This window comes from Xenopus tropicalis, chromosome 2, assembly GCF_000004195.4.
Source record: "Xenopus tropicalis strain Nigerian chromosome 2, UCB_Xtro_10.0, whole genome shotgun sequence".
In the NCBI taxonomy this organism is placed as follows: domain Eukaryota; kingdom Metazoa; phylum Chordata; class Amphibia; order Anura; family Pipidae; genus Xenopus; species Xenopus tropicalis.
In genome coordinates this window covers 82,576,259-82,603,723 of record NC_030678.2, presented here as the reverse complement: position 1 = coordinate 82,603,723, position 27,465 = coordinate 82,576,259, and the positions used below count along the sequence as shown (strand labels likewise).

The window sequence follows — 27,465 nt, the reverse complement described above, 5'->3', positions numbered from 1 at the left end:
CATTAGGCTTTTCATACATTACAAGCTCTCTGAGTCAACTTCTCCTTACAGCATGTAAGCATGTGAATCAACAATGTTGATGAGGCTTCCAAAATCTTTCAGAAAATTGCCCAGTCAAAATGATAACATGCATAATATGCTCTAAATTATTCACTCATTTGGTCTGTTGCACGTAAGCACATTAAAACTGGAACCTTCGGAGGTGGGTAATCTATTTTGTATGTGCTGATGTGAGTGGTGAAACTCCTCCCTAGGCTCATACAGTGAATCCTACATCAATATGTACCTAAGACAGCGTCAGTAGCTAAAGCTGCTCTTACTGTTTTATGAAAGAAGCTTGGTGCAGAGAATAACCTTGCCAGAAATACAGTCCAGATAACATTCAGATTTTCCAACTGTCAGTTACAGTTACAGCAGGACAATGAAGAAAAGGAAGCCACTTCACAGAAGCAAGAAGGTTTAAAAGTGGATTACAAATTCTTTCTCAAAGTCTGCGGTGCACCTTGGTTGATTGCCAGTGACAATGTCCTTAATTCTGGTAAGTTTCTTTTTTTCGTATCATGCAAACTATTCTTAGCTTTGTTAACTGTTATGCTTTCAGCTATACAGCTGTCCATTGACGCTGCTATTATTACTGGTGAGCCTAAAAGACAATGTAAAATTTATGTTCCCAAACAAAACTGCAGTAGCAACTTAAAAATAAAACTAGAAAAAAGGCAAAGTTGCAATGTTATAGTACAGTATTTCCTGCATTTGAAAGATTAGGGTTTGTTATTCTGTACAACCAGCCACAGAAAAATGCATATAGAGAAGCTGGTGGGTTGTAATGGGTTAAAGTGTGAATAATTGTTTTAGAAAGGGACAATTAACTCACTAATGATTGAGAGGGAGTTTGGTTGCCGACCTATTCATTTTTTAGACAGGCTCAGAGGCAAGAGGCTTAAACATGGTGTTTTACTTGTATCATTGCATTTGACACTGAGGGTTAAAAGAGAGTCATACTTAATGTCTTTCCAGAGGTGAAAAAGTCCACTGCAGGAATGAATATATATATATACATATATACCATATTAGGTAAAGTAACATACAGCTTTACAATTAAAACACAATACATATGCTTAAAACTAAAACATTATTCTTAATTTAACTCTTTTCTGATTAATAGAACCAGGGTCTTTGGGTGATTGTGCTGGTTGTGCCAGGCCAAGAGTTAATATCTGTAGGATCTAATGGGTTGGGGAACTAATTACATGGAACTAATACTGACTTGAAATGGTAATTTATGCTGCATCAATGGATGAAGGCATGAGCTCTATTTGTCAAAAGCAACCAGTGAGGTGTTGCCTTGTTTTCTCTGTAGCTTAAGTAATAAACTAAAACTGACTAGGGTTATGCTAGAAGGTTATGAGCTTAAGTGATTTATAGTCTGTAGTGTCTCATTGTAAAAGGTTTGCAACCCTTGAATCCAGTCTAGAAACTACCTTGAATTGTTATTGTGCAAAATTTCATTCTGCGCCAATGATGTCTTAGCCTCACATATGTATATACATAGTAAAAAATAGAAATTAAGTTGGCATCAACATGAGAATACTGCTGTACTCTGATATCCCAAATCCCTAAAAAAGTCCAACATGTGGTCATCTGGTTTTAACTACAACAGCCAAATACTATGATATTTTCAAGAACAGCTGGATAGTGTAGAGAACCCGTATACATACTAAATACATATAGTGTGTGGGTTAGTACAAAATGTTATTCATTGTCATGTGTCAGGTAACAAATGGATTTCCAGTTAAGGACCCCAATTCCTTATTATGTCCTTACCTAAAACTGGCAATAAGTGGGAGATCACAGGTTGCTTAGACCACTGCAAAACTTCTATTTTTGAATTGTTGCACATAAAACCAGCGTCAAAAATGTGAAACCTCTAAAGTTTCAAAGCGAAAGAAGGATCCTCCAGGGATGGGACAACTGCCATTGACTTCTACATGATCTTGGCAAGTTTTAGCTGGCGAATTGTTGGACAGGCAGTCATTATTTCTTCTGTGCTTCAAATCCCCGCTCTTCTCCTTTTCTTCTCTCATTCTCCCTGCCTTTCTCTGTATTTTTATTTTACTATAAATTATATGCAGTATAATATATTTCTAAAATATTTAAAATTGCTTTTGTCTTGGAGACGAGCTTAAAATACTCATTTTGAGCTTCATAATTATCTTCTAGATAGAACCAAAGCATAGACCTTAATGGCTATTGATTAGAGATCTAATCCATGGAATAGTTGCCATAGACATGAGTTAATTGATTGCATGTATTACAAAGAAAAGGATTGGATGAATTAATTTTATTCAGGAAAGCCTGTCAATAATAGTCTAATGAATATTATAAACATATATTAATAATTAAAAGTGTTTTGCTCAAAGTAATAACCATAATTGCTAACAATAGGGACCCTGTCATCAATAAGGTGGAGAAGAAAGGTTTTTAACCAATAACCAAGGTGCAGATAGAGTAAATGATACTGCATATTTTTTCAGTACTTGGTTATAAAAGCTGTATTATGTTAATTTTGCATTCATGCTTTTTTTATTCAATTAAACTAATAAACTATTAAATAGACCCCTTCATATAATTCTTATTTATTTCCTCTTTAAAATAAAGGTCTGGTGTTCGAAGATATTGCCCAAGTGAGGGTGCTGCACTTCTAAAAGTTGATGGAGCAACACTGGTAACTGCAGTCATGATGGCAAAAACCTGTGCGTTTCAGTGCAACTACATCTAATTTGTATCAAAACACAATTACATGTGTTTTAACACATCACCATATTGCTGCAGTTTATACTTCAATTGTGGGGGAGGGATGTTGCATTGTGGGCAAAAAACATGGTGACTTTTACACTTTGCACTTTGCACACTGTATCCCTGCTCATAAGTAATCCCTTACATAAATGTGTTATTAGCCATATTTGCACTGTTTCACATACTGATTCACATTCATATTTTGTAAACAGAATACTAAACAGTTAAAACGTCTATATTTTTATACGTCTCTGTTATGTAGAAACCTGTTACACAGGAAACTTGATAAAATACCAGTGCGATTTACCATAGTGTTTAAATTACCCACATTATTCATTCGATTATCCCATTTCATTGCTGATTTCTTACAAAATACTATATTATGGCTCCCTCTGTTGACAAAATATTAGAATAACAATGTGCTCTACAACTTGTAATGTAGATATAGAGCAACATGGTGGCCACTTATTTCCATATTCTGCACATGAGGACATGGTAAGAACAAACAGCAACATATCTGTATATTCATGCTAAAACCTAGTTTAACCCATTAAGGGACTTGATAGGCTTTGGCACTTAGTAAAGATTCACATTTTTCAAAACAACCGGAGTGCTGCTGTTTTCTTCATTCTTGAATTTATCTGCCCGGGCAGTGGGTACAGCGTGCACCTGGGGCTGCAAGAAGCTATTTTCACTGTGTAAGCACATGTTAACCGATTCTATAGGGACTTGATAGGCTGTAACTGTAACTGATGTTGCAGCACTGTAACTTCAGCAGATGATGATGTGGGCATTGTACTAACAACAACTGTAGATCAGCAGGCCTCATATGCATGAACTAGTTACTATGCTAATCATACTATTAATGATTTATACTAAGACATACAGTCACGTAATGTTACCGCCCGTGACATAAAACACACGCTCAGTGAGCAAAATGGTTTTTCAGTAATTTAGTTTTAATTGTATTTTGCCTCAGATATGCTTGGCTCTCTGTAAAAAGAAATCTGACCCCTGTCCAGTTATACATTTTCAGGGCTTAATGCACAGGGTTCTTTTATCAGAACCTGACAGTTTCATTAACACTAGAAAGAAACCTATTTGGCTTTATATTGATTGTAATTGGGGCTTGTGTAAAGCCAGAGAGACTCCCTCTGCACAAGGCTAACATATTCTTACGTGGGTATATTCCTTGCTCGTGGGTATATTCCTTTTATGTTCATTGTAACATTGAATTCCTTCTACAATTCCATTGGGGTAAAGGGCTGGCTTTGGAATTTATGCTTAAAGATGTCTGTACAGTAGCTAAGGCTTTTGCAGAGGATTAGGTACATGATGATTTTGACAGAATTCAGGATCCAGTGCAGCAAGTTAAATTAACACATTGCAAAGGAATGTGTGCAAATAACATATCTGGTAATAGTAAGTAATATAGTTGACTCTAACAGATGGGGGTTGTCATAAAGTATTATACAGATGAGTGTCTGTATTTTAACACAAATTGTAACATGGCACTTGGTGGATTTTATTCTTAACATTAAAGTGACCTCTAAAGCCCTTTATATATTTTAGCAGGTACAGGTATGGGACCTGTTATCAAGAATGCTTGGGACCTGGGGTTTTCTGGATAAGGGATCTGTAATTTGGATCTCTATAACGTAGGTCTGCTGAAAATAATTTATATATTGAATAAACCCAATAGGATTTGCCTCCAATAAGAATTAATTCTTCTTTAATCTTAGTTTGGATCAGGTGAAAGGTACTGTTTTATAATTACAGAGAAAAAGGAAATCATTTTTAAAACTTAGAATTATTTGCTAATAATGGAGTCTATGGGAGATGGCCTTTCCATAATTCGGAACTTTCCGGATAACGGGTTCCGGATAAGGGATTGCATACAGGGCCGGAACTAGGGTAGGCAGAAGAGGCAGCTGCCTAGGGCGAACGATTAGGGGGCGCCAAACAGAAGCCTCTCCTGCCTACCCCAGTCCTCCTTCTTTACTATTGCCCCTGCCGCTTGTCATTAGGTCCGGGGGAAATGACCCATCGCAGGCGGTGGCCGTCCGGGTTGCTGTCCGGGTTGCCTAGGGCGCCGCCCCTGATCCCATACCTGTACTGCATTATTTAAAATACACAGTTTATAGTTTTGAACAGATTTATAAATATTCATATTACATTGGATTTTACTATATGTAGATTATATGATAGATTATGATAGATCTTCTACTAGAAGATCTTGGACTGGTGGTCATTAGATAACTGTAGCAGAGTATTGCCTGCAAATAATTCCTTAGATCACCCTAATAATTATTACGATTGTTAAGTGCATTGCTTAATGAAGAAATATTCTTACATGTATAACGAGGAGTCCCCTTTTCTGTCCCTTTTCCCCTACTGCAAAAACCTGGCAGAAAGACTCCACTGTATTCTATTCAATTTCCAGTCTTCTAATCTCTGGTGGCAACTGCAGACAAATTACTTGCACAGTTGACAAATGGAGTCATTTATGATGCACAACAGCAGTTGCAGATGTTGTGCCATTTATTAAAGGTGCTTGTGTCTAAAACATCTCCTTGCATAGTTACACTTGGTGGCTCTGGTTCCATCTTGCCTCCTCTTGTGAATCACATGCAGGGAACTATTTTAACGCAGGGGAACCCTGGAGCTACTGCCACCTTCCAGGTTTCCCACATCCACTGATGCACTGAACTTACCTCTAAAGAAATGAGCACAGACAGTATTTTCAGCAAAAATGTGTTTGATGTATGCACTACACAATTGCTAGTGTTTAAATGCATCCTCCCTAATATTTGGTGTAGAAACTAGGTCATTTAATTGATTTCTGTGAACCTCATGCTTTTATCTTGTACAGATGGTGGCTTGTAAATGAGTCCCTAGGACCCCCCATGCCCACCCAGGATAGCAGACAAATAGTCCCTCCCCAGCAACTGTGGTGGGGGCAGATGTGCCTTTGTTGAACTCTTTGACTTATTACCTCCTTATATAATAATACCTACTCCCTGATATGAGGTAGAGTTTGTGTCCTAAATAAATAAACCATTTATCCCCTAGCCCTCTAGCTCTAACTTTGTTTGAGATGGCTACTTGCAGCCAGGGTAGTTGTAAATGGCTGCTAAGGGCTTGTTAACAAATATAATGTTGGGCACAAATAACCAAAGGAATGCAAAAAAAGAAGACATTCAAATCAAAGATGTGATGCAAGTACAGAAGACATTGTGGAGTTCATTTACAAACAGAGAGCAGTGTGCAAATCAATATCCAGATGCAAATCTCCATGCTTTTAATACAAAATGCAATATTTTTTTCCCCAGAACTAAGTACCTTTGCATCCATTGTAGGGATTTATGGTTATATTGATAAATGAGCCTAATTTGCTAGTGTGCATCTATGCCCCTAACAACAATGTATGACCTGTTTCTTTATCAACAATCACAGCTGAAATTAATAATTCTTCTATAACAGATTCCGGAAAAGATTGGGAAATTCATTTCCACAAGTATATTATGTTAACAAATCCACTATGCAGTATCTGTAGGTCTGTATATTGGATTATTAAGATAGCCATCTTTAAAATGGCACCACTATGAAAACCTTATTGCTGTTAATAAAATGAAAATGGAAAAAAATGTGTTACCGCTACATGTTAACATGTGTGTGTGCATGTGTAAATAACATTGTAGTAGAATTTATGATGAACGGGGCATTTACAAAGGCTTTTTTTTCTGGTTGGGATATCTGTTGCTGAAAACATAAATTTGTCCTGGATAATTTTTGATTTATTATGCAACTAAACCGATTGTGTCGATTATGCCAGCTAAAACCTGTCGAGATCATGTAGAAGTCATGTAGAATGCAGGTGTTCCTTTTACAATTGGGAGGTTTTTCTTTGCTACATGATTTTAGAGGTTATGTGACACTGGCTTTTGTGTGAAATCGAAAAAGTCGCAGTTGTCGTGTGTCAAGTCGAAAAAGTTTTCGTGACTTTTCAGCAAATCTTTTTTCATTCATTTTTTTCCAGTTTAAATCTTTTGATAAATGCCATTCATGGAAATGAGTTATTTTTGTGGTTTCAAACAAATATAAATCGAAAAAAGGGAGTTTTAATAAATCCCCCCCTTAATGTAGCATAAACTGTTTTTCAGCGACCATAAGATATTATTAGCCTTGTTCCTACCCTGCCACAAATTCCTTTAGAATGTTTTTTTTTTCTCTTTTGGTTCTCTAAAACCAAAGACCTACAGGACCAAGGCCCTGTCCAAAAGAGCTTACAATCTTAAAGGATAATTATTACACTTTTCTCCATTCAAATCAAAGGTTTGAGATGTTGTACCATGGCCAGACCATCTCTACATCTGGGGAGGCTATGTTAACCAATGTGACCACTTATTGTCTAATTCATTGCCTTACCCACTCCCTGCTTCACATGTCTTGGGTGATTAGTCTATGGGCAAAGTTATCAGCCATCTGTTTAGCAATAACATAGACCACTTATTGACTTCATATATAAAGGGAATGACATACTGTCATTAAATGTAAATAATTTAATGTTTCTGTTATGATGCTAATTACAAAGCATCCTAATAACACAAAAATAGCATTGTGGACAGGAGAAAATGTATTATCTGTTATTTGTTGCCTAAATGGGTTTTGTAGGCGGCAATAAAACAAGCGTCTTTACTGTCACTTTTGATTCATTAGGTTATGGTGAGCTACTACTCACGGACTTGTGCTCACATCCATACATACAGGTAAAGTCTGGCACAGAATCTTTAAATGAATTCCTCTTACGTTTTCTCCGTTTGTTTGCTAGGCTCAGGTATTTACCAGCTAGGGCGCAGACTTGGGCAAGATACATGTGCTTTCCATTTGCATTGCTTACATGGCAATTGGGAGTGCAAAGATTTCCACACGACAGTGGCAGGTGCAAAATAGTAGGGACACAATGCATTTTTGAAAAAAAACGTGGTGCTTTGACACTTTCCCCCCTCTTCTATTAATAAATGAACCCTGTATTATTTTAGGCTAGTGTAAAACATATTTTCAATTATGTAGGTGCCTGAGAAGTAAAAAAATTGTTGTAACTGTATGTATTAAACATATACTGACTGCAACATCATAGTTACACAAGGTGCAGGCTTTACATTCTGTTGTAATGAATGGTGTCCCTCTGCAACATATTGCTCTCTGTGCATAAATACTGTAGGTACAAGTCATTGGAATCGGTTATATAATTTCTACAAAGGGAACAAAAAAACCCTGAAAGGTCTAAGTGTCTGTACACACCCTTCCTTTATAACCAGTGCTTCAACAGACTGGTTTCATTCATCTGCAGCCACCTGGCGCTTGGAGCAGATGCTCTATTAGAAAAGGCAAATACTGTATAAACTGTGTGGTTCAATTCTTGAGCTTACTAAATTGGGCAGACTGGTTTAGTTTCCACTTACTGAGAGATGGACTGCATTTCTCAAAAGGCTTTTTAACATCCATAATATTTTTGTAGTTGTTTTGTATATAATTTATAACAAGTAAGAAGATAGGCACATATAAACTGGGAGACAATAGCTATTTTTGGTCTTATGGACATCCTTATAGGCTAGAGTACTTGATGGAATGCATGTCTTAATATGTAAAGCTGAGTTGCATACATCAACTCTCTGTGAAAAAGAGGCACTCATATAATTGGTCTATAACTTTGTTCTACTTTAATTATTTGATAAATACTTTTGTTTTATCTGGGGTATTATAGGTATCTACCTCTGCAATTCAGAGGGAAAAAGCCTTGCATATTCATTACAATGGGAAGAAAAGTTATGAATGGTGTTGAGATTATATTATGCAAATACAACACAGGAAAGGGCACAAGTAAGTTATATTTATAGTAAAATAGATAAAAGATACCATCACTTTTGTCGGTGATAATGTAATATTGTTGTGTTATTAATAATTGGTGTTATTACATATCAACAATATCTACATTGTTAAGATGTTTCTGTTATTACCTTCGAAATTGAAGAGGCCAGTTACTAATGGCCAAATTTCATTTTTCTACTCTAATTTTTAGCACTAAAAGTTACAGAAAAAAAATGTTGCAACTTTTCCAAGATTCGCCAGCTAAAACTTGCTGAGATAAAGTAAATAGCAGCTTTCACCTAGTGGCCATACTGCAAACAGCCTACACACACAGACCCTTATTCAGCATACATTTCATCAAGAAAACAGGCTCACACAGGCAGAACTGTCTTGTTTGAGCTGAGCTCAGGAGAGGAGGTTATGAGAAAAAAATTGAAGCAAAGTTTCTATGGGAACCAGCAATGCCATCTCTTCACTGGCTGCTAGACTGGGAGGCCATGTTTAGTAATCTGAGCTTAGAACAACTGAGCATGCCCACAAGCCAATAGCCAAAGTAAATTCAGGGAGTGGGCTGAGTGTGTTACAGGAGGAGAAGGAAATCTAAGTGCTTAAGGGGATGCTGCAGCCTTACTATTAACCTCTGGACAACCAGTGTGGGAGGTATTGAAAGATTTCAAAGAGGCTGTTCTTTGATTAAATTTTTGTGTGTGGAGTTTACATGTCCTTTAATGGCAGATGTCTGTTTAATTACCCGGAGGATGCTTCTTTTGCTTCAAACATTTAGAGTTTTGGATTCTTGACGCAGTGTTATGGGGTTTTTTTTCGAAAAAGACACAGTTTTCTTGCTACAATTTGAAAAGTTCAAAATTTTCATAAATTTTTCATGGAAACAAGTTTATTTGAATTTCAAAATAAAAAAAAATCAGAAATGTAAGAGGTTTAGTAAAATAAATAATTTTGAAACAGCATAACCCCCTGGCTATCTACGGTAAGCTGATTCACTTCATTTTGTAGGAATAGTCCAGCAGTTTTGTAATTGGTCTTTGCATAAGCTTGTCTTGCTGACTATGCCCCTGGGGCTCCTGTTACTTAAAGTGACATGAATACTAACCATGTTAAAGGGAGACTTTCGCCAAATCACTAAATGCCCAACTCCTAAATATCCTTCTGTATTCCAGTACCTTTTATTTGTGCAATAAAAAACACTTTTAAATCACAGCAAAATAAAAATATAATAATTACCGTATATACTCGAGTATAAGCCGATCCGAATATAAGCCGAGATACCTAATTTTACCTAAGAAAACTGGAAAAACATGTTGACTCGAGTATAAGCCTAACATAAGTATCCAACATAATATATTATGTTATATATTATATTCGGATCGGTTTATACTCAAGTATATACGGTACTTGAAATAACGTTTTCATGTTGCACTGTGCATAACCTTGGCATTCCTATGATATTGCACACATCAATTTCAATAGGGTGTTAGATGTGAGGGCAGCTCTGCAGCATCATTGATCTCTAACACCAGCTGAACTAGGCAAACTGCATGCAGACCTCATTAAAGCCTGCAACAGAATACATGAATAAAATGTTTGGTCTTCAGTAAAGCTGCATGGTTCAAGGCATTGCTATGTGGTATCAGTGCTGCAAAGATTTAAAGACAAGTTGGGGGCAATTAAAACTGGTATATAAATAGAGCCACATTCCTTTCCATAAAAGAACTATTACTACTATTACTAGGAATGTGGTAAGAGTCTGTCGACAATTAGGCGATTAACTGTCAGATGGTTTATCCCTAGGAGTGTAGCTAGAACCTGCTTCCAGCCGTTACCTGAATGCAGATTTTAGTATCCGGCAAAGCTCCTCCAAACAACATTTGGGCGTACGCACACTACACACAGGTGGGCGGGGAAGGTTGTGACGAACGACAGGACGCACGGGGAGCGGTGCACAGATGCTGCAGATTTGTAGATTTAGTAAAGCTCCTCGATATGAGGAGGCAATATGAGGACGCGGCGAGACTCCTTGGGGGTACGCACACTACACACAGGTGGGTGGGGGGAGGGAGCGACGGGACGCACGGGGAGCGGCTCGCAGATGTTGTAGATTTGTAGATTTAGCTCCTCTATATGAGGAGGCAATATGAGGACGCGGCGAGACTCATGGAGGGTAGCGCCGCGCTGTGCAGAGCCAAGCCGCACCGAGCCGTGCCACAGGGGAGGGGGGGTGCGAGCGGCGCGGCGCGAGTCTCCCCGTGAGTCTTGCCGCTCACATGTCGTTTGGAGGAGCTTTGCCGGATGAGCACTACCGGAATACAAAGGAGCACTGACGGATTACTTGGGACCTGCGCCGGTAGGATTCTTGCCTCGAGTATAAGCCGAGGATTCATTTTTTAGCACATTTTGAGTGCTGGAAAATTCGGCTTATACTCGAGTATATAAGGTACTGTAAGAAACTTTGGGGCCCAATACAAGTTATTCATATTCCCCCCCCCATGAACACAAGAGCAGCATTGAGCAGTGAATGTGGCAGTAAGTGACACGTGGGGAATGGCACATGGGTGAGAAGCATGTTGACTGGCATTACAGACACTGGCATATGGGCAGAAACAGGAACAGAGGTTAACAAATGAAAATAGCAAATAGAATCATGAAAAGGGCAGTAACTGACACATGGTGGTTGGATGAGAATGATATATAGGGAGAGGAGAAAAAGAGTTAGAATTGGCAAATGGGTTGCAAAGGTGGCACATTGGGGAGGTAATTGTGTATCTGAGAGACAGGGTATAGTGATGTGTGGGCCGGCCTGATACCTACGGGACCCGCGGGTTGAGCGGGTTCAGGTCGACCTCACACATCACGTGCGGGTCGGGGGCAGGTTCGGGTTGAGCGCCTCCGTTTATCCTCTCTGCCCGTGACCTAACAATGCCGGCTTTCCGGTTCTGGCTTGGGAATTTATACGCCTTTTGTGCCGATATTGTGGGGCAGACGCAGGTCTATAAATAAAGGGGAGAAGCCCAGTCGGGTAGGGTTGGGAGCGGGCAGGTTAGGGTCGGGTGCTGGTTAAGTATTTCTCTATTTTCTCACTAATAAGGTAGGTTGATATTGGCATTTGAGGTTGAAGAGAATGATGCATTGGGGTCTGGAATGGTCTGGAACTAGTACTCATTAAAGTCGAGGAGAGATATACAAAGAGAGAAGGAATGGCACTTAGACTGGCACAGAGGAGTGAGGGAGGAGAGAAAAAACCTGATAGTGCTGTAAATGGTGCTTAGAGGATCAGGGGTATAGAGGAGGGATTGACACATTAAAACTGAGAGTATGAAATAGAGAATAGTAGATGGGGAGGGCAACTGGAAGTGCAGTGCTGCACCAAGAAATGGATAACTAGGGGGACTGTGAAAAAAGTAGAGAGAATGAATCTGTACATGTGCTGCTCTAAAAAAAACCAACATCTATTTAAAAAGTGTTTGACCTAAAAGCAGGAGCTTGCATGGCTACTCAAGCTGAAACTAATAAAGGCCTACGTGGGTTATGTGAGAGAGTTTCCATGGAAGGCTAGCTTGTAGGGGGTGCTGTAACTGTTGCCTGAGGTGACAATACTGTCATTTGTTGCATAACCGCATAGGCCCCAACATCATCTTCTTGCACCCGCTCTATGGCCTCTTTTTGTGTTCGAAGAAATGTAATGTCAGGCTGAGCCCTGACTCTCTCTTTTAAGGCTTGTCTTAATGGAACACTTCGTAGCCCAGCAACAAATTGATCTCGCAGCAATTTATCTTCTTCACCAAGGCCTCGGTTTTCTTTCCTTTTTAGCTTTTCCCAAATTTCCTGCAACGCTAGAGCAAATTGTTGCGATGACTCCCCTTCCCGCTGAGCCCGGGTAAAAAGTTTTTTCCGCAGAGCAGTTGCTGATGTTGTATCACCGTACAGTGTTTCAAGGTGCCCTAAAATCTCTCCAAGAGTACCCCGATCCTCTTCTGGGATAAGGAGAACCGTTTTTCTTGCATCTCTCTCAAGAGAGTTCAGGGCTAAATCTGCATGAAACTCTGATGGTATATGATATAAACGGGCTGTACTTTTCAGTTGTTCTGCCCATTCACTGATATCCATATTAGTGCCGTTATACTTTGTAACTCCAATAATAGGCATAGGTAACATGGTCATGGTGGCTCCACTAGCTGGTTCACCTTGGGAACTGACAGAGCTTTCCATCTTTTTCTATGGTTAAAAGGCAATGCAAGTGATATACCCTGCTCACAGCGCCAAATTGTGTAAGGCCTATTTCACCAGGCACTCCTCAGTTTTGGTTGCTGTTTGTCTTGCCAAACTTTATCCCTTGGTGGAAAGTAGTGATGAGCGAATCTGTTCCGTTTCGCTTCGCCGAAAAATTCGCGAATCTTTGAAAAGATCCGCGAAACGGCGAAAAATTCGCGAAACGGCGAAAATGTCGTGCGACAAAAAAAATTGTCGCCCGCGGCTATTATTTTGTCGCGCGGCTCTTGTTTCGCCGCGCGCGGCTCTTGTTTCGTCGCGCGGCTCTTGTTTCGTCGCCCGCGGCTCTTGTTTCGTCGCGCGGCTCTTGTTTCGTCGCCCGCGGCTCTTGTTTCGTCGCCCGCGGCTCTTGTTTTGTCGCCCGCGGCTATTATTTTGTCGCATGGGTAACCCAAATGCCCTTGTGAAGTCTTACATATGGATGCAGTATTGCAACATTGAGTTCTCAATATGTTAGGGTCACAACTGCACATAGACAGGACCTTTACTGTTAATATTCACAGTACTCTCTGACCATTTGGCATAAATTATGTTTGATATTTAGACACTCTATACATCACACTTAGTAGCCCAAAGCAATTAACTTCTCTTTGTCATTACACTTGGTTAAAGTGAGAATTTTGAGTAACCTTTTCTTTTGTTTAACAAATAGCAATGTACAACATCACAATAATACAAAGTAAACCTAATGTACCTTAACAGAAGTAATACCTATAAATTTACCTTTTTATGAGAGGATAAACTGCAGTAAATACCATATTATTTACATAACACTACTTAGGAACCTGGTGTACACCGTGTGTACTATAGGACCGAAACTCACTGGATGTAGCAGGCACTAGTTATGGAATCAGAACAGCAGAGGTTTATGTTTATGGAGCATTTGAAGAAGGCACTTATAAAGTCTGGAGTCCGCAAGGAATTCCTAAAATAGTGCCTAGGGAATTTGTATATCCCTATATATATATATATAGGTAAGGTTCTTGAAAAAAACTTTTGCCAACAAAAAAAATGGTTTTATGGAATTGGCCCATAAACTGGTTCCCAGTACATGGATAAGTCAGGATGAAATTATTGAAGAACAGGAAGGAGGGATGCTGTTGATGGGGCAGTTTAATGTTCTGGCCAGAACTGAAGTTAATGCACTTTGCAAATAAACTAGGCCAGTCATGAAGCCTTGGTGCAGCTTTGGGCAGCAAGGGTTAATGCAGTAACCCTTGGTTACCCCCCTGGGGGGGTTGTCCCTGAGGAAGAGCACAGATTGTGCTCGAAACGTTGGAATTTTTTTCCAACTTTTTCTTTTGTATCAAGTCCCTATGTGTGCGGCACTCTTTCTATTATATATATATATACAAAAAAATGCAGGAAGGAACCGCTCTCACAGGTCTTAGTCATCCATAAAGAACTTTATTGAGATAGGCACGACAACTGACGTTTCGGCTGAACCACCAGCCTTTGTCAAAGTTACAGTGAGATGTATACACACACCTTATAAACTGTGCATGGCGGGAAAACTGCAATCAGTAAGTGAACACACGTAACAAATTCAAATGTGATGACATCACCAACCTCCCCGTGTCAAAACCACCCATCTCAGTCAACCATAGACTGCCGAGAGTGATACATAAAAATATAACATAAATGTAACAAAATAAAATATACAGACAAACATATCGCAACAAAATAAAAAAAACAAAAACGATACAAACTTATTGAGACACTGTATACAACTTAAAAGTTTTCTAACAGCAGATTGTTCACTATTATGATAGCCACAAAGATTTCAGATGTAGCTAAAAAAAATGCTGTATGCGTGCTCAAGCCCGGATCAAGGTAGAACTACTCCTATATGCATCTGGAGACAGTAGATGGCCGAAAGAATGTATAGCACTAAAAGTACAATGGCACTAATATCTCGAGTGTCGACACATTTAGGGAGCAGAAGCTAGGCGGCTGTTATGCTGAATGCCTTAGGTACTACAGTCGCTGTATACAACTTTTAACTTGTATACAGTGTCTCAATAAGTTTGTATCGTTTTTGTTTTTCTTTATTTTGTTGCGATATGTTTGTCTGTATATTTTATTTTGTTACATTTATGTTATATTTTTATGTCTCACTCTCGGCAGTCTATGGTTGACTGAGATGGGTGGTTTTGACACGGGGAGGTTGGTGATGTCATCACATTTGAATTTGTTACGTGTGTTCACTTACTGATTGCAGTTTTCCCGCCATGCACAGTTTATAAGGTGTGTGTATACGTCTCACTGTAACTTTGACAAAGGCTGGTGGTTCAGCCGAAACGTCAGTTGTCGTGCCTATCTCAATAAAGTTCTTTATGGATGACTAAGACCTGTGAGAGCGGTTCCTTCCTGCATTTTTTTGTATATTCCATATTCCGGTACTGCACCCAGGCATGATTTTTTGGACTTAAACGTGAGTGCCAGCTTCTTAGATGTATTATATATATATATATATATATATATATATATGTATCTTGAGAAAGGCTCTAAGCCAGAGCCGAATTGTTGATCAGATGGCAATATTGAAATAAAGACTGAGTTTTTAATTTAAGACCCTGGAGTACACTTAAATATATATATATATATATATATATTCTATTATATATTATTGTTGCATGTAATATTTGCATCATACATTGTTAATATAACAAATATGCTGTCTTTATTCAAGCAGAAATGATAGCCAGGGGCACTGGTACAGGAAATGGGATAGGCAGTGATATGATATTTCTATTGGGAGTCCTGCACCGTCAATTCAGATTTTTTTTTAATCACCTATTCTGAAGCCCAGCTTTAGGTGATTCAAATATAGATTCATGTAGCTCAGTTGGGATTAAGTACAAGCTACTGTTTTATTATTGTAGAGAATTAATTTTTAAAATTAGAATTATTTGATTGAAATGTACTCTTTTGGAAATGGTCTTCCTATAATTTGGAGACTTCTGGATATTTGGGTTACAGATAATCAAAAAACACTGCCCCATGTTCCATTATCCTAATGTCTGAAAGGAAGGCATTGATGTAATCACGGCAAGTAATGTATTTTACCTGTGGCAATTTGTGATTTAGGCAAAGAGGCATTTTCAGGAGACTTGTTTTTGTGGGTGCAGCACAGGGATCAGTGTCGCCCACGTCTATATTTTTTTTGCCGCACTGATCTGACACAGGGTCCATAATTTTACTTCCCAATCCTTCATCTGGGCACTCTTTTTTCAACTATTTTGTGCAATTCTTGCAGATAATTGTACAATATACAAAACAAACATAGTACAATCTAATTTTAACACAGTGAGAGTGTGCCAGCAACTAGGTTTGCCTTAAGGAATAATGGCGCTTCCTATACCCATATGGCCATGCCCCTTATCCACCCATACCACACCCCTTTGGTGGCATACCCCACCCCTCTGGCAGGAAGCCCCACCACTTTCAAGGAAGTCAGGGACCCTTACTTTAACTGGTTATGTAAATCTGGAATGGCACAAATTAAAGACCTGTTCTCATCAGTCCATTATGAAAGGGGCATTATGATGTATTATCTCTACAGTATTCCCTGTAGCTAACATCATAGGGAAGAGATACCTTTATTTCACTATTCCTGTTACTGGGTGCTTATTCAAATTATGTATTTTATATTGTTCAGTGATACCTTATAATAACAGCACGTCCTCTGCACATTCTGGATTTATTTTTTATATGACTGCAAAAGAACAAATACACAAAGCACTGAATGGGCATAGAAAACATATTGCTGGACTATAAAAATCCACGCCTATGTCTTTTAGCAGTAATTGTGCAGTGTAATGATCTCCACTATAAAATGCAGTGGGTCTGCCCTTGTAGTAGTTGAATAGCACTAAACAGAAGCCCACTCTTATCTGTCCAGGAAATGGGTGGCAGCACAAAAACTATATAAAACTATGGGATTCTTTGCCTGGCTTCACTTTATTACAATATTATTATTTAAATACTTTACTTTCCTCAGCTTTCTATTAAACTATTTCATTGATGAAACCAAGCTACCCACTGATCCTATTATAGCCTAGCATGGCAGTTATATGTGTGGACTGTTATTATTTCCTATGTATATAGTTGTTCATGTTATTTTTTGGGCATTTTATATGGTTTACATATATAATGCCAAACACAAATGCTGATTGTAGTAAAAAACACTCTTTTTTTAAAGCAATGGTTTATAGGATCATCAATAATATTATCCACTAGGTGAAAAATCTGAGTTGGTGTTTTTTCCAGAGAAATGAAAAAGGAAATGTTAAGTAATTTATTCATGTTTTTATGTATTCAAGGTATCTACAATATTTCAAGGAGCAATACACGAATGCAGTGGAATAATAAAATGTTCTTTTACTGCAGAGCAATGGGGTTTTCACAAAGAGCTAACATTTTAAATAAGAGAAAATTATATTATGAGCATTAAAAGTATGTAAATGTACCATAAATGATTCTAAACACAAAGAGTAAAGATTTGATAGAATACCAAGACAATATTAATATAGATAATTATGCACTAGCTATAATAACACTGCTACTATAATAATACTACTACAATAGTTTTACTAATAGGGTTATGCTTACAGCCACTGTAACTTTAAAAAATTGTACGATTCATTTGTGTACATCCTAGGCTAAAATTGAAATAGTGGGTGACTGGCAGACTTATTTTGGTTTGAAGAAAATCTGTACCCGGAACTCTTTTTAAAGGGTATGACACCATTCTTCTCCCCAAAAAATCCACTTGTTGTTTTGTTGATAGTTAAGAGACCTTGGGGCCGATTCACTAAAGTGCGATAAAACGTGCGCTATTTATAGCGTGCAGTAAAAATTTTATCGCGTCTTAATTTTCGTGACTTTTCACACGATTCACTATAAGCATACTTGCGCTATTTTACGCGCGATACTTCATGCGATATTTCTGTCGCGATAAATAACGTGCACGGTATTTTTCACATGCATGCTATTTATCGCAAGCGCTAATTGTCGCGACATTACGCACGCGACAATCGGCAGCATAAAACTGGCGACATTTTGCCCTGGGAGAGCACAGAGTGCTAGAGAGGTGCTGTATAAATGTTTATTTTAAAAAAAAAAAAACCAAAAAACAATAAAAATCTAAGTAAGAAAAAAAAGAAGTGCTAGAGATAATAAAATAGGGGGGGGGGGCATTTAAGAATATTTAGCCAAATACTTAGGGGTCCGTTTGCTAAAGTGGCTTAAATTAAGTGGGAGATTTTAGACACAGAATAAATGGCAAATATGTTATGGGCACTTTATTAAACGGGAACAAATATAATATTGCAATTATTCTGGCAACACAACATTTGATTGGCAGTTATCACACTCGCCAGAAAATACGCTACGTACTAATTAACGCAAGTTTTACTATTCAGCAAAATGGGCTAAAGACAAAATTGTTGGCAGAATATTTGCAAACATTTAACCCATATAGCATATTGATGCTGTTACTGCTAAATGTAAGAGTGTAGGGGAAACTACATGAAAGTATAGAATACCATATCAAGGAAGGAAAAATAATTAGACATTAACCAGTTAAAAAGTAGAAAAATAAAAACTTTTATTTTAACAATTAAAGGGGAAAAAAATAGGGAAAGTAAAACTTAGGGCTTGCTGCCCTTGAGTTCTCGAATGTCTCTTCGCATTTCAGCCATTTCCCGCCGGAGCTGGGCCAGCTCGGCCTTGATGTAATCCAGGTCCTCCTGCACTGACCGGCGTGATGGTCCCTTGCCTGCAGGAGAACCTGGTGCCCAGCGCTTGGCCTGGGGGGAGTCTGGGGCTTGGGGGGAGAACTCAAGGGCCTGGGGGGAAACTGGGGGAGGAAAGAAGGGGGGTAGTGTCTGGGGCCTCGGGGGCCTCTGGTTCTTGGGCCTCGGGGGCCTCTGGTTCTTGGGCCTCGGGGGCCTCTGGTCCTTGGGCCTCGGGGGCCGCTGGTGGTGGGGCCTCTGGGGCCGGTGCTGCACTTAGATGCATTGTATTACTCATCAGGAGTATGTAATACTGCTTGGTATTACCGTGTCACAAATTGACAGTGTTTTCAATGATTTAGCATGGCTATTGATGTATTTCTAAGTTGTAAGATCTAAGGGAATGCAAGGTACTTGAAGAGGTATTGTGCTATAATATATTCAGGGGTAATGACTTTATATGTATATTAATCTTTCCTTCATTGTTTCCCTCCCTTTATAGAATGTTGGCCATTGATAGAATGCCCTGTGAAAGTTCTTTCAGTGTCTCAAATTCTTCACTGAGCAGGTAAGAATGTACAGTATCATTACATAGCCATTTAAATATCAGACACATTTTTCAAATGTATTACTTTGGTCTACTTGTTTTAGATTTAATAATTCAATCATGCCCTAGGCCATTTTGATGTTATTTGTTTGATGAGTATGTCTGCTCAGTGTATCTATTCATCCCTTAAATTATAGTGTTAAGATGAAGCCTCGTTCTGTGTTTTCTATTTTAGGGAAATAATACCCCTTTTTGACAAAATCTAATTCAGTGTGGCTCATTCAGTAAAAAAAAGTACATAGAAACTGAATTATCAAAAATAGATATAAATATTATTGTTATACATCCATATTATAACTCAGATTGAAAGGAAACCATGATAGTCTGGCTTTGATCATTCTCACCCCACAATTCCTTAGGCTGCATAGTCAACGTCACCTAGTTTCATGTTAAAGTGATGGATTCTGGGACTTGAAATCCTTCTGCTTTTCAGACAATCTGTGCACCATTCACCATGCAAAGCAGATGGAATTCCCAAAGTCCCACAATCCATCACTAGCACTTCAACATGAAAGGGGATGAATTACTTTATGCACATTTCTTTTTTTGTACAGACAGAACTAATATAAATATTAAGTGGTGCAGCAGCAGTATCAAAGCAGATTCAATGGGCGGGGGGCTTGAGGAGTTTGAGGTGTGCACATTATGCTCTGGGACTAACAGTATGTTAAAGCAGCCCTGGTTGTGGTGAATTAAAAGATATTGGCCCAGTTTACTAAAGCTAATTCATTTTATCTAGGCAACATTCAATCCTCTAATAAAATGAATCTGTATGACATTGTTACTAGGCAGACCTAGGTGAATTATTTTCCAGTTGGGGTTAAAATTTCACCATGGTTGCATTATTCATATAAAAAGGGGACAATGCAATATTTAGTGAGTAACATAACAGTTATACAGAAAATCAGAACAATGATTTACCTAGGTGACTTATGTTACATATACACAGAAGCTACTGTAAATATTCCCTCTACTGCTTTCCTCTATAGGCATATTTTATAGAAGAGAAGGAAAGCGGATCTGCTCTTACACGCACACCCCCATAGATCCATTGCCAGGCCTGGTGTCAGCCTGCGTGGAGCACATATCAGTACGTGAATGTATGCATTTTCATGCTAATATTTGCTCTGTGTTGGTCCACACTAGTTATATAGCAATTCGTCATTTGTTATAAATGCACCCAGCCCTTTCTACATACACTGTACTTTCTCTTGAGTATGTAATTTTTATACTTTCAGTACATTCTGTGATAATTTCTGTAAAAGGCCTTTCCCAGAGCTAAACATAAAGCCGTTTTATCTCTGATTCAAGTAAATAGGTTCCCTTCTTTTTTTTTTTTTCTTTTTGCAAAGCCTGGTATATATTTACTACACAGTATCACATCTTTTATCTCCAATATCTTGTTACAGGGAAAGTCCATAAATGTCATTTGTAAATGTAATTACTATTGATAGCAGCATCTGCCTTGTTGGTTTAACTGACAATCATATGTTGGTTGACAACTATTTCACTTCACAATATACACTGTTAATGCCTGTCATTTTAAGCAGACAGCAATCCAGGCCACTATCATATTTCATCTGTTGGAAAATGTCACTGAATACATGTATGAGTAACAGCAGGGTACTTAACTACAAAACTTATTCATCAGTGATAAGGTTCTGTCTTACTGACTTTACTTATTGAGATATTGAGCTAGCCACTAATATAGTATATAATATAGTATTTAATCGACTATATTAAAATTTATTTGCAATGTTGCTTTTTTTCTACCAGGGCAAATGGATAAATGAAAGACAGTTCGGCAATCAAGTTGTATACTTCAGTCAGTACAGTATCATGCTTCTACGTCTGGACTGAAACTGTCATCGGCGGAGCCCCTTTTTACTAGACCTTTAAGAGCAATGAGAGACATGAATGTTAAGTAAATGTTATTAGCATTCTGATTTGAGTTTCCAAAATGCTTGTAAATAGCACAATTGAAGAATTTCGGATGGCATCTCTTCAAAGACTTTTACATGGTAGGGGTATCTTGCTTCAGATACAGGGGGTGTTTTGCTTCAAATAGCAGAATTTAAAGTTTTTATATTAGACCTTTTAACCTATTTTGGGGATTTTATTAATATTAAAATAAATAAAAAGCATGATATTAAACATAATTCCAAAATTTGATATAAGGTGAACTATGGGTATTTTGTTAGAAAAAAACATTATCCTTTTAACTTACGTAAGAGTACAATTCATACAATTATAGATAAGGGTTGCTTAGGAGATTTGGGACAAAATGACACATTATAATACATCATTTGATCAAGACATTCATATTATATCAGAAAGTTTGAACTCTTCCGACATTATGATAGGACAGGAAGAGTCCACACTTTTAGGACTAAAGATCGCTCTTGCTGTTCTTTTATCTATTATAACTTTAGCAACCCTTTTATCGAATGTTTTTGTCATTATTACTATAGTTATGACTCGGAAGCTCCATACCCCTGCAAATTATCTAATTGGTTCCTTAGCTTTTACTGATCTGTTAGTGTCTATCCTGGTAATGCCTATAAGCATTGCATACACTGTCACACATACATGGACATTTGGTCAAATTGTATGTGACATATGGTTGCTCTCAGACATAACTTGCTGCACTGCATCTATATTGCATCTGTGTGTCATTGCTTTGGATAGATACTGGGCTATCACAGATGCATTGGAATACACCAAACATCGGACAGCTAGGAGGGCAGCTGTGATGATATTGGTGGTGTGGATTATATCCATATGTATTTCCATCCCACCACTCTTTTGGAGGCAAGCCAAAGCTCATGAAGAACTTACAGTGTGTACAATCAATACTGACCAGATCTCTTACACCATATACTCCACATGTGGTGCATTCTATATTCCAACTGTACTTCTAATTTTGCTGTATGGGAAGATTTATATAGCAGCACGATCACGGATACTAAAACCGCCGTCTATATATGGAAAAAGGTTTACTACAGCACAGCTAATCACTGGATCAACTGGGTCTTCCTTTTGTTCAATCAATGCAAATGTCCATATGGAACATCCACATACTTCTGAAACGCCGGTCTGTATTAATCACATCAAGATAAAGTTGGCTGATAGTATTATAGAAAGAAAGAGACTGTCTGCAGCCAGAGAAAAGAAAGCCACCAAAACCCTTGGCATAATTCTCGGGGCCTTTATAGTGTGCTGGTTACCATTTTTTGTAGTATCCTTGGTCCTACCTATTTGCAGAGATGCCTGTTGGTTTGATCCACTACTGTTTGATTTCTTCACTTGGCTGGGATATCTAAACTCCCTAATTAACCCTGTGATTTATACAGTGTTCAATGAAGATTTCAAAAAAGCATTTCAAAAACTCATTCGACTCAACAATGCCTCCTAGGGTTTACTGATCTATACTGCACTTCAAAGTTGAATGCTGGGATAAAAAAGATAGTTGGGGCATTCTGAAAGAATGTTTAAAAACTTTATACAAGTGTAAATATTGCAAGCACAAAGTAAAACAGATTATTTAAAAAAAAAATCCTAATGTAAATGAGTTTGTACTTGGATCAAGCCATTCAGCTAATATGAGGACAGTGCCAAATATTAAACTATTTTATTTAAACAGTATTTTACACAGGTTATTGGGACTTTCTGGTGAATACTGTGTAAAGTTATATGTATTCCTAAGTGCTGCCAAATTTCAATAAAAAATCAAACTTGCAAAGAAGAGGGGCAAACAAGATGCAAACAATAGGGACAGATTCATCAAAGGCCAAGAAAAAAAACTTCTTTTTAACAGATATTCAACTCTCCCTCATTTATCATTCTTTTCTACCATTTTTTCCTGAGTGAAATTAATCTAAAAGCACTTGCTTTGTAATACTTTTTCCTGCATAGAGATAAATATTCCCACAGGGAGAAAATGTTTCACAACTTTTAAGCCTAGTAGATCGAAAGTTCTTGGCTCATAGAACAGTTTTCACTTTCTAAAAGCTAATATATTACGGTTAAGAGGGGAAAAATGCAAACTTTAACAAATGAGTTAGTATTATTGAAATATTTGGCTTTGGTCAAAGGTTAGGAAAAGTTTTCAATGAAATTGAAAAAAAAGTGTAACTTGCATGAAAAATATGCAATTTAAATGTAACCTTTGATAAATCTGACCCATAGGCTTATCTTTTCTTGGGATTGGATGTAAAATAAATTAAGTACCATACTGTTGTGTGATAGAAGTACCAGGACAAGAATGTCTGCACTGAAAATATGAAAAAGCAGGAAAATAAAGGCACTTCTTTAAAAAAAGCTTGATAGTTTTATGTGGTGATATCATATATTATAATGCATATGCTGGAGAGCAGTAAGTATTGGAAAGAGTTAGAAGCAGCATCAATATCTTTTAAGTGCTATTTTACATATGAGTGTTTAGGATAGTGTCACAATAATGATGTATGTTACCATATGTAGCTATAACCGGAGGTGCACCTACTGCAAGCAGCAGAAGCAGAATAACGCTCCAATGTCTGGGGTAAGATTATATTGACTGGTTAGGGCTCTATAGCCTTTTTTACCTACAAATGTGGTCAATTCTAAACAATTTAGATTGGGGTTCTTCAGGTCACTATTTCCAAGGAAAGTAACCCATGAAATATAAATAAATAAGAAGCTTTTGTGTCTGACTCTCCATGAGACTTAACTATGGTAAGGTTGTCTGTCTGGTTATTGTTTATCACATCTTTAAGATTTTAAAGAAGAGGTTTACACATCAAATACAGTAGAATATATCTATAATGAACATCTCCACCATATAAAATATACATGAAAACAGGAAGTTCTGTAATGCAAGTATTGGAGGTGAGATGGAACGGATAAAGTTTTGGCTATGGAAGTAAAGGTAACCAATTGTCCCTAGGGATCAATGCTAGTCCCATGACCATTTATTATATTCGCAATTTCTACAATTGTGTATTTTGATGATAACACAAGCTAGTCAAATGTTAAATGATTTATTAAAAGGACTAGGGTTTTAGATCTTAAATATTTAATGTGACCAAGTTTAAGATGATGAATTGCAATGAAAGTGAGGTAGACAAACTGAATGGTAATTTACGTGGCCTACAGAAATATCAGTAAAGGAGTGATTTATCAAAAAGTGAGATGGCGTTTTTCTTGATTTGGGAAAAATGTGGAAAAAAAATGGGGACGCAAAAAAAAGCGCAAGTATTTTCTAAACCTCAAATGGTCAGGATTTATTAAAGAAAAAGAGAAAAAGTTGCCAGAAAAAAAAACTCATCAAATATAAGCTGCTGAGGTTGTATAGAAGTCAATGGTAATATTCTCATAAACTTTATTAAATGTATTTATTTTCCCAGTTTGTTAAAACATTTCAGCAGCTATCTGGTTGCTAATGTCCAAATTACCCTATCAACCAGGCTTTGATTTGAATGAGAGACTGAAACTGAGATGGCCAGAATAGAAAGGTAAGTAATAAAAAGTAACAAAAACAGTAACAATAAAATTGCAGCTTCACAAAGCAATAGTTTTTTGGCTTCGGAGGACAGTAACCCCCATTTGAAAGCTGGAAAGAGGCAGAAGAAGAAGGTAAATATTTCAAAAATTATAAAAAGGAAAAATGAAAAACAGTTGATTAGAATTAACCATTTTATAACATACTAAAAGTTAACTTGTTTAAGAGTAAAATTATTAACTGATTGTATTGTGTTAGTGCTGACATTGGAATGCAAAGGGCCCATAGAACCACAGCTAAAACTCAAACTGGGCTTCACCCATGACAATTTTCTACATTTTTTTTCAAATATGGTTTTTTGCAAAATAGGAAGGAAGCTTTACCAAGATCTTAATTTCTATTTAAATGTTTATAACAGTGTTTTTAAGTCATCTGCCCATTAAAGTCTTGAGAATTTGATTTTCATTTCAGTTATTGAGCTGCAGAGCTTTGTAAAAAGCTTTAGCTCCTTACATTTGATTAGCCTATTTAAGGGATTCATTCGGTTCAGCTATTTGAACACAAGCTACACTGACAAACACTGATCAATACATTTTTTTTTTATTTATCTGAAGGCATTGTTCATGATTCAGCAATAAAAAAACACTACTAACTAAAAATGACAAAAGCTAACGGCAATGATGTGACAAGACCTGCAAATAACTTTTGTGCTCAAATCAATCTTTTGTTGCACAACTAAAGCGACATTCTGCCCAGTGGTTGAGCCATAAGGGTAAAGACACACAGAGCTACTAGTAGCAGATACTTGTTACAGCTACAAAAAATTGACAGTGCTGATCATTTACTGATAATTGTCTCTACGTATGAATGGCAAGGGGTTTTCTGGTGTAACTGTGACAAGTAGCTGTGACAAGTAGCTGATACTAAGTAGCTCCAGACACATCCCATGGGTGCATGTAAACATCCACTAGAATGCCCCCTTGCACTAAGTGTAAATAGAGAGGAATAAAACTCAGGAGTTATAATGGGGTGCTGGCTGATAAGCCATTTCATTTAAAACGTTTGAACTTATCTTGGTAACAGTGGTGCACTCAATTGTGAAAAAAAAGTTTTTTTGGATTTCTGCATACAATGCATGCATGTAATTACAAGGAACTAAATTTCACTAAAGGATGCCATACACATACCAATAACGATCTTTCCCTCCATTGATGTTCAGGACTAAATCCTCAGATATGGAGGTAAGCACAATAGGGATTCTACCTCCACCTGGCCATTTAGCCTTAAATGCAGATTTTGCACGAGCGCCTTCAACGGTGCCCGATCAAAATCTTTTGACCTGCCCGATCGACAAGACAACCGATATCCAATGATCTTGAGATATTGGTCATCTCGTCGATCCACCATACATGCACCGAATATTGTACGTTTTGTACGATACTATCTGTGCGTGTATAGCTAGCTTAAGACCCATTAAGGTGCATTTACTAAATGACCAGCATGACCAGCAATTGTGCCTGGTGATAGTTATGCAAATCTTTGTGCCCAGTTCACTGGGTAATGCAAAGATGTACAACTTGATGTTCCATATAAGGCAAGCATGTGGGCAACTAAACACACGCACCTGCTGACCGGCAACTGACAAGTCCTCCACAGACACTTCATGGCCTATTTAAGAATAGGATTGTGCAATGCATAATAAATTCACTCAGAAAGTATTGTATTTCTGTAGAGCACACATCACATAGATTTCCCTTGAGCCTCACAATCTGTAGTCAGTTCTTCATTTATGTTCTTTTGCCCTACTGGGTATTATTGAAAAAGAGCTGTTTGTTAAAAGAACTAAGCTCACAAAAATATCTGATTTTTTAAAATAATGTACTTGAAACTATATATACATAGATTCACATATGGGTAAGCTATCAAAACATAATATACCTGAAATCCTTTTCATATTACATATAACATATTCAGGGTTACTAAGGAATAATTAGAACACATAAAAATGTCTCTGTACATATAGTTCTCAGTTATGAAACCATTATGGGACAGTGTACAAATTGAAGAAAAATAGATGCAAAGCACTTTGCTTTTAGATACTGTAGTTGCACTAAGATAGAACATTTTAGGGTCAAAATCGCTCCATGCAGGTTCTCCGCATTTTGTGTATAGAAAAAGAACCTATGGTGTCTCCTGTTAATAGCATAATTAGCATTAAATAATATACTAATAGTCTCAAAAGAATGTACTGCACAGATATCTGTTAGGACACTGTGATTATACTGGGAGATGTCTTAGATCAATAAGATACCCAATTTAGTAATATTCAGATATTGTGCTAACGCAGGTTTTAAATTAAGAAGGAAAGAGATACACGCATGATGACAGATAGGGGGATCTGCCCTAACCAAGAAAAGATGGTTAAAATTGGAACATACTGCTGATATGAGATACTACCAGTATTTTATCATGCATTAGCTATTATTCAATACTTTGTATTCATGCATACCTCAAACAAAGATCCCCTGGTTAATATCCTGAGTGTACCTGAATGTTTCTAATTTGATGCAAGGAAACAAAGCCAAACCTTCAGCTGAATAGGATAAACTGTTCATATGTACTTTCATACACTGTTCATAAACATTTTCTCACTTCGGATGAGTTTAATACATCTCCAGTGGAATACA

General features: G+C 37.6%; 1 protein-coding gene across 1 annotated transcript; it reads left to right on the top strand.

Moving 5' to 3' along the window:
- htr1d (5-hydroxytryptamine (serotonin) receptor 1D, G protein-coupled) lies at positions 1–23,597 on the top strand. Its single transcript, XM_002938835.5, has 3 exons — positions 1–538; positions 19,192–19,257; positions 21,073–23,597. Exon 3 carries the CDS (start codon positions 21,581–21,583, stop codon positions 22,709–22,711), a length of 1,131 nt encoding a protein of 376 aa, XP_002938881.3. The 5' UTR covers positions 1–538; positions 19,192–19,257; positions 21,073–21,580; the 3' UTR covers positions 22,712–23,597.
- Positions 23,598–27,465: the final 3,868 nt, after the last annotated feature.

What these genes read in the sequence shown, in the direction of transcription:
- htr1d (XM_002938835.5), top strand. Translation starts at nt 21,581, where the DNA reads ATGACACATTATAATACATCATTTGATCAAGACATTCATATTATATCA.